Raw genomic sequence first — 13481 nt, forward strand, 5'->3', positions numbered from 1 at the left:
AAGGGGACCTTTTGTCCAAGTTGTAAAACAGACCAAGAGACAACTAAATGCCATCTCCTCTGCATTTCCTGAGGGCTTAGGGCCTCCTGTAAAAGAGAAACACACTAACCGAGGCTCGGTACGGGCACACAGTTCCCAGGATACAGTGGTTCCTGCAGAATATGTGCCAGGTGAGGCAACTCAAGGAGCTAGGGAGAAAATATCCTCAACACAACACCCTGGAGGGAGCACAGGAATGGTGACAGGCACCATACAAATCCAATTGCACAGTACATTAGAAAAGTAGCCTTCAATGTAAGTATTTGCTGCAGAACATTCCACTTGAACTTAGAAATCATGAAGTCCTCTTTTTTTTTTTTAAGGCAAATCTCTTTCTATAGCCCAGGCTTGCCTGGAACTCCCTATGTAGACCAGGCTGGCAGAACTCCCAGAAATGCATCTGCCTCTACCTCCTGAGTGGGATTAAAGGCATGTGCTACCACCCTCAGCTGAAGTTCAAATACTAATGACACATGTGACATATACATAAAACAGACCAAGAAAGCCAAACCCATCTGCCAGGCCACACATGAAATCAGTGACTAGACTACAATGAGCCAGGCTGTGGCCTGTGCTCCAGTGCTGACTGATGCTCTGAAAGCCCAAAGGAGACAGCAGCTGCCACCACGTGAAACTTCCTGCCTCCTGCTCCAGGACACATCCATCCAACTGCCCTATTAGCTCCAAGGAACCTTGGTGTCAGTCAGTCCATTACTCTGTCTTACATGGAATAAACCCTTCAAAATAGGGTAAACTGACCCAGGAACTCTACTACTAGGCATGTATCCCAGACTACTGAAAACATGTTTATTAAAAATGCACACAAAGTTCACAGCAGTATTATTCCAAACAGCTAATACATGAGACAGTCCTAATCAGCAGATAAAGGGATAAAGAAACTGTGCTCTATCCATACAACAGAATGGTTTAGCCTTTAAAAAGAAAACTAAAGTACTAGGAATACTACATACAACATGATGAACTTTGAAAGTATCATGGGAAAGTAAATGCAGCTACATAAGAAAAACCACAAATTATAAATCCTCTTTATATGAAATGAGGAAAGGTAAATTCCCAGAAAATCAGTGGTTGCCAGGGACTAGGGGGAGCAAAGCCTGGGAATGACTATGAATGCTTCTTTTTAGGTTGATGAAAATGTTCTGGAATTAAACAGTTATTCTCTAAACACACCAAAACCCACTGAACTGTGAACTTTAAAAGAGCTCAGTGTTAGAAGCACTCACTGCCTTTGCAGAAGATCGGGGTTTGCGTCCCTGAACCCACAAGGTGGCTCACAACCATCTGTAACTCCAGTTCCAAAAATCTCCTTTAATTCCCTCAGGCACCAGGCATGCACATGGTACACGTATATACATGTAAGCAAACACATAAAAATTTAAAAGATCTTTTAATAAGGGGCGATTTTGTAGTATATGAGTAATATTTATAGAGATAAAACTATAATAAAAGCCGATACAGTTTGAGGGAGGAGATATCTAAGGGAAATAGAGTATTATGTGCCTATGAATGTATTCAATGGGTATTTCCCAAGTTCCATTAAAATATTCCCAAGAGCAGTTTTCTGTAATGAGATATGAGCCTGCTTCTCAATTCTGACCCAGCCAGATGAATTCCATCCTGTAACTTTATAGGGTAGTCTAAATCCAGGGCAGAAGGCAAACTCCTGGCTTCCTCCCTACAGTCAGAGACGTCTTACTCTGCAGATTCAGGAAACACTGTTGTGCTTAGCAGACCTGAGTAGCATCTGCACACCTGGGGAAGAGCCATTCATGAAAGTAAGAGAGGGAAGGGGAAAGATCTTGAACTGTATACCCACATCTCTAACTTTCAAAGCACACAGCCTCCCCAAACTCTAGCCTGTTCACATGGCCACTGAGTCCACTAGCTAAGTTCCTCTTTGCATGACTTGTCTCAGAAGCTGATTCACCCCAAATTAGATCTATATGCCCCTCCCAAAATGGTTGTGAAATAGCTTATGTGTATGAGGGCGTGGGGACAGTTCTGACTTCTGTGCAGTAATGTGCTTGGCACAGACCACATTCACACCTACCTGTGACTCCACATACACCTCTGTACAAACTTGCTTCTGTGCCTTTTCACTAAACATGCAGTTTCTTGTGTGCCTTTTAAACTGTCTCTGCATACAAGATATTCTCCATTTATATTATCTATTTATTTATTTAGAGCCAGGGTCTCTCTCTATAGCACTAGCTCTTCTGAAACTCATTAGACCAGGCTATCCTTGAACTCACAGAGATCCACCCGCCTCAGCCTCCCAGGCGCTACATTCTCCATTTATTGAAATGCATTAAATTAGCTTCCATGGTCTGTTTGTACACTTAGAACAAGATGGCTCCCTTAATGGGTTCACCTAAGGAAGTGAAGCCAGCCTAACAGAACAATCTATTTCAAAATACAGAACATGGACTGCCAATTGTGAGCTACAACCACACCAACCACAAGCTCACTTCTAGGAACCACTGTTCTTCTCTGTCTCCAACTTGGCTTTGATCACCGGCTCCTGCTGCACCTTCCCCACCTTTCTGTGTTCTAGCCTTCTGTGTATTCCTCAAACGCACCATTGGATCGTCACACTTGCCATTTTCTTTGCCCAGGTCATTCTTTGCCCGGCTGGTTCTTTGTGGTCAACCGCGCCTCAATTCCTATCACTTTCTCTGAGGAGATTCTGCCGCTCAATCCCAGGTACATCAGCACCAATCATCACTTCACCGTGCTGTCTTCAAAGCACCAGACATTATTCTACTTGGGTGCTGCTCACTGCAGGTTTCCTCGAATGAGAGAAACTCCACAAGGGTGGGACCCTGACCCCCTGATAACTATACACCTAGTTCCTGGCACTAACTGAGCACTCAAATATTTGCTGATTAAATAAATGCATACTAGAAATACATATCGCTAACTTATAAACTCTTAAAACTCTGTACAGGGCTGGAATTTCCCAGAGCAGTGCAATAAATGCCACTTTATTGAACTCTCTATGGCCAAGAAAGGGTGTGACTTCCTGTCCTCACATCAGCCTTGTTTTGAAGGTGGTAAAGGAGAAAAAGGTTCAACATTTCACTCTGGGGATTTGCCCCACTTCATTGATTCAGACTGAAGCCTGAGGCCACAGAAACCAGCTAAAGCTCTGAAACATTTTCCCCCTCAAACAGTGCCAGAGGATCAAACTCAGGCTCTTGTGTAGGCTCAGCAAGTGCTCTGCCAATGAGCTACATTCCCCCAAGCTATGAAATCTTTTACACGACTTCTGAGTTTATAAATAAAGAATTTTCTTTATTTAAAAAAAAAGAGGGGCGGGGGCTGGAGAGATGGCTCAGCAGTTAAGAGCACTAACTGATCTTCCAGAGGTCCTGAGTTCAGTTCCCAGCAACCACAGGCGGCTCACAACCATCTGTAATGAGATCTGGTGCCCTCTTCTGGCCTGCAGGCACACATGCTGTATACATAGTACATAAATAAATAAATCTTTAAAAAACAAAAACAAACAAACAAACAACCCAGAACAAATAAGGTAAGTTAGCGATCTTCTAACAGAAGGGAATCCTTTCAGTTAATTAGCCCTGGTCAGAGTAAACCAAATAGCTTAAGCAAGAATTTTCCTTTGGTAGAGTCGAATGTCAACAAGCTTTTTCTCTAAGTCTTTCTTGTCATTCACTACCAGGATGAAACAAAATTTATCTTCTGAGGAAGCAATCAATATACAGGACTACCCAGGAAAATTCACTTTGGATCTTTGTTCTTATTCCTTGGCAAATAGAATTTGAGCTGAACGTCTCAGGAAAAAAAAAAAAAAAAAAAAAAAAAAAGCCAGTCCTTCAAAAACTTAACTCTGTGGTTCCATAACAGAAGCCAGCAAGTTGTGACCCACTCTCCAGGCACAGCTCTGTTACCTCCACTCTCGTCCCTAAAGAGACTTAATTCTAGTCAGCTTCATGAGAGTGAGCCTTCACCTGTAAGGAGCTGTATGGCATGGGAAGAGGATGCAGACAGGTAAGGCCAGAGGTGTTTTTAAACGGTAGTACAGGTACCACCTCCATTATAATCACAGGATTACTTGTGAAAAGTGTAGATTCCTGAGCACTGCCTAATCCCACTCCTTGGGAGTGAGGCTCAGGAAACTGCATTTTAACATGCTCCTCACCCACAACCCAAGATTCCCATGCACAGTGAAGTTTAAGAACCAATCGGATAAAAGCACTTTAGGGGAGGTAACGAGTTTTGACAGAAAGGCAGGAGGAGGGAAGGGCCTGGGGATGGACGATGGGCACAGGATGCCCTGGTGTGGCAGCAATCAAGCGGGGTGCAGTATGGGGACTGCTGAGGGTGCATTTAAGGACAGAGCTTGGGCTAAGAGGCTGCTCCGAAGCGAGGTAGCATCCGCAGACTGGTCAAGATGATAGGGATGTGGGGGAGATGAACGTGAGGAGGAGGAGCGAGGGTAGAAATAACGGGTGTCCTCGGAATGGGACAAGGCCCGGAGGTGAAAATTGGGAAATAGGGGTGACAAGGGGGCGGGCACGTAAGCCGAAATGAGAACCGCGGAGACACGAGCTGAGGTCTTCCTTCCAAGCGGCACCTCCCCTAAAACTCCAGGCCCTGACAAGCCGAGGTGGAAGCCAAGGCTGGAAAAAGGGACTTTGTGAGAGGCCAACCCAGTCGAGGGTAACCCGAGCAGGGGTTCTGCAGGAGGCTGGGGACCAGGCATGGGGTGCCGGAAGGTCCTGGGCTATCCAGGGGGCCCTGCTCCAGGTCCGGTTCCCGGACTCTCCTTCACTCACCATCGCCGCCGCCATCTTGGATCCACGTGTCGCCGCGGTGACGTCAGCGGAAGTGGTGCTTCCGTGGGTACGGACTGTAACTCCACAAGCGGGTCGCCTCGCTTCAGTTGCTTCTGTAGTCGCAGCAGTGAAGAGGTAAAGGAGACTTAATTTCTCCTTGGCAAACTGGTCTTAGCAGTGAGGTCTCTGACTAGGTGAAGAGAGAGTACGGTGTAGCTATTGGAGCCATATTAACTTCTGGCAGACATGGCTCCTCCCCCTACTCCTTTTGCACTGTGGGTAATTGGGGTGTGTGAAAACATGCGCGCTCTCTGGAAGCCATCTTTATTATTGGCAGAGATCCGTTGCCAGGGTTACCCGAGACTTAGTGAGACAGAAGGCTTGGTAAACCCTCTTTGACAGCAGCTGGATTCCAAGTAATTTGTAATTATGTGTTTAAATATTTACTTGACTATTATGCATCCCATAATACTAATCGGTCGTAATCCCTATGAAGGTGGGACTCCGTCTGTCTTTTACCTTGCCCTGCCTTTTTTTTACATCTGTAAAATGGGGCAGAGATTTCTAGATTACTTTCATAATTGAATTACGTTGAGTATTCCCTGATACAATCTTACGTGGGAAGTATTCGATAAATAACTGTTATTATATGATTGTGTCCATCCCTCACACAGATGGTAGGTCCCTCAAACAACTCATTTTGTTAAATGAGTGAATGAAAAGCAGCATGCTTAGCGGAGGGACATCTTTTGCGAAGACATCTTTTGTTGTTTCAGAAAGTGGATATAATCAACTTGTCATGCTTGTGTTCTGCTTCTGTAGTCCCATCTGTTTGCCTGCCAGGTCCTCCATTTGGAAACCTCCACTCCTGAGCTGTAAAAACCTTTATCTTCCTCATGTCCAATGCTGACCTCTTGAACCCAGATTTTAGGGAGAGACCACCAATGTACGCGAATAAAAAAAGCTTGCTTTGATTAATTTGGCCACGATAATTTGGGTCGGTGCTCTTTCTCCTCTATCTGTGGGACTAACATGTCCTGGTTAGTTTTTATTGTTAACTTGGCATAACCTGGAGACACCTGGGAAGAGGGAACTCCAACCAAAGAATTTCCTCAATCAGTTTGGCCTCTGGGCATGTCTGTGTGGCATTTTCTTGATTGTTAAATGATAACAAAATTCTTCTATTTTACTTTATTCATTTTTTTCTTTTTCTGAGACAGTATTTCACTGTGTAACAGCCCTGGCTGTCCTGAAACTCACTTTGTAGACCATTAGGTTGGCCTCAAACTCAGAGAGCTCTGCCTGCCACTGCCTCCCCAGTGCTGGGATTACAAGCATGCACCACCAGGTTGGAAGGAGACATCTTTTAATATGGACTTCTCGATTCTGACTGACTTAATGTATGACTAGAAGCAAATCACTTAACCATCCTAAACTTCAGTTTCCAGTTTTGGCTTAGGGGGTAGGTGGTAGCATATGCCTTTAGCCTTTAATCTCAGCACTCAGGAGGCAGAGGCAGGTGGATCTCTGTGAGTAGTTCAAGGCCGCCTGGTCTACAGAGCTAGTTACAGGACAACCAGGGCTACATAGAGAACCCTTGTCTTGAAAAAAAAAAAAAGGCAGGAGTGGGGCTTGGGGGGTATGGCTCAGGATCATGATGGAGAAAGACTTCATTTGGTCCACATATATCACTGTAAAGTGTGTACAGCGTGAGGGCTGTCTTCTCAGATGGATCCAAAAGGTTGTTCAAAGAGTAGTAATGACGTCTGTGGAGACAGTTCACTTGGCAGAGTGCCTGCCTAATCCTTAGCACTACAGAAATGTGGCCCGCTAGAGCACAGTTGTAATTCCAGAACTCTGAAGGTAGAGGCAAGACGCATTCACGGTCATCTTGGAATACATGTCTCGATGATGATGATGATGATGGTAATAATAATAATAATAATAATAATAATAGTAATAATAATAATAATGAGTCAGCCAGGTTTGGTGGCTTACACTGGTAATCCTAGCACCCAGGATGCTGAGGAATGATGGCTGTGGTGAGTTCAAGGCCAGCCTGCACTAGATAGTAAGTTTTAGTCCAGCCTTAGCTATAGAGAGAGCCACTGGCTAAAACAACCTCCCCCTCCAAAGGAGAACACTCAGCATTGCTGAATGCTATAGCTCTTGCCAGAACAGTTCTTAAGATTTTTAGATATCTCATTCTGCATCTTGGCAGGGAACAGTTGAACTCTGACCACCATTGTGGTCAACACTGATCACCACTGTAGCAGATTCTTTTGCATAAATGTCTACTAACAGTCTTCTCCTCCTTGTATGAGCATACTGGTTCTCCCATCAAAAGGTGGGCTTTCCCCCATTTGTTGAATATGATGATCAAGTTACTTGCTTTGACCAATAGAATGAGATACAAGTGTCTTTCAGTTCTGTGTCTCGGCTTTAAGAGACTTGGCAGCTTCTTCCACCCAAGGGTATAAATAAGGCTAGGCGCTGTAGAATATTAATTTAAGATGTGTTACATTTGCTTATGCTGTGGAACATTTAGTTTAATAATGCAAAGATGTGTTGCATTCTTGTATGTTGCGTTTGTTTAACTCTGTGGAGCTGTGATTCTTTGCCTGTCTAAAACATCTGATTCTAATAAAGAGCTAAATGGCCAATAGCAAAGCAGAAATAAGGATAGGTGGGGCTGGCTGGCAGAGAGAATAAATAGAAGGAGAAATCTTGGAGGAGAAGAAAGCAAGAGAACAAGGAGAGGAGGACATGAGGAGGCCAGCCACCCAGCCACCCAGCCACAAAAGCCACGCAGTAAGAGTGAAATTAAGATATACAGAAGTAAGAAAAGGGAAAAGCTCAGAGGCAAAAAGTAGACAGGATAATTCAAAGTTAAGAAAGGCTGGCAAGAAATAAGCCAAGCTAAAGCATGAACCTAATTAGTCTTAACAATAAAATCCTGGAACCAGATATCAAGGGTGAAAGGGGAAAGATCAGAGAAACAGAGCAGCCAGTCACTAGATACTTCTTACCGTTGAATGGGGGCTCATCCTGTCTCTATGAATCCTCATACTTACTGGGGGCAGGTCCTGTCTCTACCCACCTTATATTCCTATCTCTACCTCCCTAGTGCTGGCATCAAAGATACGAGCTACCAACCACCACCCAGCTCTGTTTCTCTTTCAGACTGGTTTAGACTCCTGTAGCCCAGGGTGGCCTTGAACTCCTCATCTTTCTGCTTCTTCCTCCCAAGTGCTGGGGTTAAAGGTGTGAGCTACCACTGCCTGGCCTCTATGGTTAACTAGTGGCTAGCTCTGCCCTCTGATCTCCAGGTAAGCTGTATTTGTCAGAACACAAATAAATTATCAAACAACATCAAGCTAAGGCTTAATTTATAATTAAGAATAAGACTTTGTGTGATTTATTTGGGAGCTGGGTGGTGAGCCCCCTAAAAGAGCAAAACCAAACAACATTTTGGCATTTCAACATGGGGCTAGAGTAAAAGAAAATCTAACAATAGCTAGGTGTCCTGCTGGAGAGCCCTATCAAGAGACAGTTTCTTTTTGTTCCTCAAGGCATTCTAGAAGCTGACATTACACATATGAATGAATTTAGTTTGGACAGTTCAAACCTAGCCGAGCTACCAACTAAAGATAGTGTTATGTGACTAACCTTCTTGACACTGTGTAGAACAAAAGAACTACGTGGTTGAACCTAGCTGATTTAGGGGATGGCTTGTTATGTAGCCTGAAACACAAACCCATAAATGATTGTGCCCATCACAACCATCCCAAAGAGCAAATATATTCCCAAAGGGCAGGGATCTAGAAAAAACGGGAAGGATTTACCAAAGTCTTGCAGTAACACTGAATTTTAGACTTGTTTTGTTTTTTGGTTTTTCAAGACAGGGTTTCTCTGTGTAGCTTTGCGCCTTTCCTGGATCTCGCTCTGTAGACCAGGCTGGCCTTGAACTCACAGAGATCCGCCTGCCTCTGCCTCCCGAGTGCCGGGATTACAGGCGTGCACCACCATCACCCGGCGAATTGTAGACTTGTGACAAGGTCTACTGCAGCTTAAATCCTGGAAGTCTCTTACGACTACATCTGCTTAAAGAAGAATACTGACTGGGCTGGAGAGATGGCTGCTCTTCCAGAGAATCAAGGTTCAAGTCCCACATGGCTGCTCATAACTTTCTGTAACTCCAGTTTCTAGGGGATCCAATGCCCTCTTATGGCCTCTGCAGGCACCAGGCATGCAAATGGTGCACAGCCATATATGCAGCAAAATACCCATAAACATAATGTAAAAGAATATAACAATAAATAAATATATTTGAGACAGCATTTCTCTGTGTAGTCTTGGAACTCACTCTGTACACCAGGATGGCCTCAAACTCAGAGATCCACCTGCCTCTGCCTCCTGAATTCTGGGATTAAAGGTGTGTGCCACCACTGCCCAGCTCCAATTATGTCAACTTTTAAATATTTTTATTACATATATTTAGTGTGTGTGTGTGTTTGAGTGTGCACATATGACTACATGCCTTGTTGCACATACAGAATTTTCAGCAGTCAATCCACTCCTACAATGTGGGACTCAGGGATTGACCTCAGATCTTGAGGCTTGACTGCATGTGTCTTTATTCACCAAACCATCTGGTCTGCTCAGTATTGTAGATTACATTCACAGCATGCAGTGTCTATTGCTGTTACATTATAACCACAAAAATATATGCTAGTTTGAAACTCTCAGCTTATTTAACATAGTTGCCCAAGTCACTGATGAACAGAGTTATGACCGGTCTTCATTATTTTCAGTTCCATCTTTTGTTCTCCGTGCTAAAGCAGTTCCTCGATTGTGCACTCTCCACCTCAGCTTCCCTAGTGCGGGATTACAGGCATGTGCTGCCGTACCTGGCATTCTCTCTCATATCACTCATGACTATGAACAAGTTCTAAACCTGTATTCACGTTGGAACTCTGTCTAGAAAGGGTGTGACATCAAGCAAGTTAACATCATGAATATCTGAAGCCTTTTCAGTGAAGAATCTGGGAAGACACATCTCTTAGAGCAGTGGTTCTCAACCTTCCTAATGCTGGAACCCTTTAATAAGTTCCTCATGTTGTGGTGACCCTCAACCACAAAATTATTTTCATTGCTACTTCATAACTGTGATTTTGCTACTGTTATGAACTGAGATGTAAATATCTGTGTTTTCTGATGGTCTCAGGTGACCCTCCAAAGGGTTGCAGCCCAGGGGTTGAGAACCGCTCGCTACCTGAGAGCCTGCCCATCCAGGAGAGGAAGCTGCACTCAAAAAAGGAGCACTGCTCCCAAAGTGCCAATTCCACGGCACTTACAGCGTTCTGGGAACACTAGCTCCTGAGGCTTTTGCAGTAGAAAATATACATATACATACATCCCAGGCACAGTCATGCATACCAAGGCAGAAGAAAGCCCAGCCCATTCTAAGAGAAAGGAGTCCTGGCCTAAGAGGTAAAAGCCAGGGGCAGGACAGACCAAGCTGATATGATGTCAGTACTCTAAACTACTCTGTGATTTAGCCTCCACCCAGCTTTATCATCCTTTTGGTTCATTCATCTTCCTGGACTAGCTCTGTAGACCAGGCTGGCCTTGAACTCACAGAGATCCACCTGACTCTGCCTCCCAAGTGCTGGGATTACAGGCGTGTGCCACCACTGCCCAGTATGGTGGTGTACACTCTTAATCCCAGCACTTGGGAAGCAAGGCAGGCAGATCTCGTGAGTTTCAGACCAGCTTAGTCTACACAGTGGGTTCTGGGCCAGCCATAGCTATCGACAGAGACCTTGTCTCAAAACAACAGCAACAATAACAATAACTGTAGTAGTACTTTCTCTTAGGTACCACCAACTCACAAATAATGACAGAGAGACTTATTAATTATGAAAGCTAGGCCTTAGCTTATGCTTTTTCCCAACTAACTACTAACTCTTATAACTTACTTAACCCATATTTTTTTCAATCTACATTCTGCCATGTGGCTCGGTTACCTCTACTCTGTACTGTATATCTGACTTCTTCAGTGTCTCCCTGGCATCTCACTGCGCCTAGATTCATCTCTCTCTTCCTCTCTCTCCCTGGGAATCCCACCTATCTCTCTTACCTAGCTATTGGCCATTCAGCCCTTTATTAAACCAATCACAGTGACACATCTTCACACAGTGTAAATAAATATTCCACAACAAACAGCAACAATAATAATATGATATGATATGATATAATATAACATAACATAATATAATTGCATCATTTCCCCCTTCCCTTTCCTTCCTTCAACCGCTCTCATGTATCCCTCTTGCTCTCAATCAAATTTGTTGTCTCTTTTTCTTTGGTTGTTGTTACATATGTGTGTTTGTATATGTTCCTAAATATATAAATACAACTGTTTAGTCCATGTAACGTTATTTCTATGACCCTTTGTGTTGGATAACCAGCTGGTGTGCTCTTCCCTGAAAAGACTATTTCTCACACTCTCAGCATTCCTTAGTTGCCTTTAGTTTTTTTCTAGGTTTAAAATTAAATCGTTAAAGACAAAAGGGGGCTGGAGAAATGGCTTAATCATTAAGAGGATGCGCTGTCCTTCCAGAGGACCCAAGTTTGATACCCAGCACAAATGTCAGGCGGCTCACAACTGCCTGTAACTCCAGTTCCTGGGACCCAGACTCACATGCAGATACCCACACACAGACACATACACATACACATACCTGTGATTAAAAATAAATCTGTAAAATGAATAACAAGGAAAAGACTCCTGAAGCCATAGGGCGTGGTGTGTGCTTGTAATCCTAAAACTCAAGAGGAACAGCCAAGAGGCTCATTCGTTTGGACTATGGAATGCTTCCCAGAGGAGCCTCAGCCACTCACTGTCTCCTGTCTTGAGGGTATGGGTAAGAGTGGGGCTCCCAAAAATGACTTCATATATTTTTACTTAAAATCATTGACCAGACATTTTTTATAATTTATTTTATTGGTGTTTTGCCTGCATTATGTCTGTGTGAGAGTGTTGGATCCCCTGGAACTGGAGTTACAGACAATTATGAGCTGCTATGTGGGTGCTGGGAATTGAACCCAGGACCTCTAGAAGAACAGCCAATGTTCTTCACTGCTGAGCCATCTCTCATTAATTCCACATCTTTGTTTTGCTTTGAGAGGGAGAATTAGTATGACCTTCATCCTAGGTGATCATGTGGCCCTGAAAAGTGTTTTTTCTAGAAGCAGCAGACTGGATATGAAGACAATGATCAATCCCTGCAAACCCTTCAAAGGGAGGGAGCACAGAGGGAAAATTGATAGAGCCTCATGTCACAGTATACTGAGGTGGGGACAGACACATGAAGAAATTGAGGCCCCAGGTAGGGAATATGGATGTAGATTGGCTCCAGATCACAGGGTAAAGTGAGCCAAATGCTGCTCCTGCACCTTGGCTCAGGGGCACATGGGATGAAGTAGGCCACCTGTGACTTTCTTTCTTCTGCTACCTCCTAGGGGATGAATGCTCATTGTTTTCCACAGAATGGGGAACAAGAGATGTGTCCCAGGCTGGAGAGATGGCTCAGAGGTTAAGAGCACTGGCTGCTCTTCCAGAGGTCCTGAGTTCAATTCCCAGCAACCACATGGTGGCTCACAACCATCTGTAATCTATAGGATCTTTAAAAAAAAAAAAAGAGATGCGTCCCCACATTTTGTGGTTTGTTTAATACATATAAGTTTTTTCTTTTGAGACAAGGTCTCACTATATAGCCAGGTACTCTCTACACCAGGTAAACCAGATCGGCCTTGAACTCCCAAAGATCCACCTGCCTCTGCCTCCCAAGTACTGGGACCATACCCAGCCTAGACTTGTTTTTTTTTTTTTTTTTTAACATCAGTACTATGATTTGAATGTGTCCTCCAAAGCTCATGTGTTGAAAATTTAATCTCTAAATGCAACAGTATTTAAAGACCTGACATTTAAGGGATGAAAGAGAGCAGGAGATATATAGCTGAATTGGTAGAGTGCTTGCCTACTAAGCATGAAGTCCTGGGTTCAGTTCCCAACACTGTGTAAACCTATGACTCATGCCTGCAATCCCAGCACTCAGGAGGTGGAGGCAGGAGGACCAGAAGTTCAAGGTCATCTTCAGCTACCTAGCAATACCAGGATACCCTGGGAGCCCCTGTCTCAATAAACAAACAAATGCTCCTATGGATAGATGAACAGTTATTGTCAGAGTGAGCTATTGTGAGAGTTGGTTCTCAGTGGGAGGATGGCTTTGAGCCCTACATACCCATGCACCTCTACAGGTGCACTTCCATTTTCAGTGGGATGATACAAGAAGACCCTTGCTATTTGCAGGCCCCTGAACCTTAGACATCTCTGCCCCTAGGGCTTTTTATTTTCTGATATGGAATGCTTCACGGATTTGTGTGCCATCCTTGCACAGGGCTGTGCTAATCTCTTTATTGTTCCAATCTAATCATACATGTTGCTGAAGTGAGAGCCCTGCCCCTGGAATTCCTGAAACAAGTCCCTACTCTTTACAAATTACTCAGCCTCAGTCATTCTATTAGAGCAAATGGACTGAAGCAAATTTAGGGGTG

The 13481-nt window shown here is 44.0% G+C and overlaps 1 protein-coding gene and 1 non-coding gene across 3 annotated transcripts in view; both read right to left on the bottom strand.

Moving 5' to 3' along the window:
• Tm9sf4 (transmembrane 9 superfamily member 4) overlaps positions 1 to 5070 on the bottom strand; it is a 46159-nt gene extending 41089 nt beyond the window's left edge. For both annotated transcript variants that reach the window (XM_036184751.1, XM_036184750.1), the window contains exon 1: positions 4860 to 5070. In XM_036184751.1, the coding sequence (XP_036040644.1) occupies positions 4860 to 4874 (15 nt within the window). In that variant the 5' untranslated portion in view covers positions 4875 to 5070. The remainder of the gene's footprint in view (positions 1 to 4859) is intronic.
• An 8209-nt stretch (positions 5071 to 13279) lies between these two features.
• LOC118583266 lies at positions 13280 to 13384 on the bottom strand. The gene has a single exon (XR_004944852.1). It is a non-coding gene; the product is annotated as a U6 spliceosomal RNA (small nuclear RNA).
• Between the last annotated feature and the right edge of the window lie 97 nt (positions 13385 to 13481).

Source organism: Onychomys torridus, chromosome 4 (genome assembly GCF_903995425.1).
Source record: "Onychomys torridus chromosome 4, mOncTor1.1, whole genome shotgun sequence".
Taxonomy (NCBI): domain Eukaryota; kingdom Metazoa; phylum Chordata; class Mammalia; order Rodentia; family Cricetidae; genus Onychomys; species Onychomys torridus.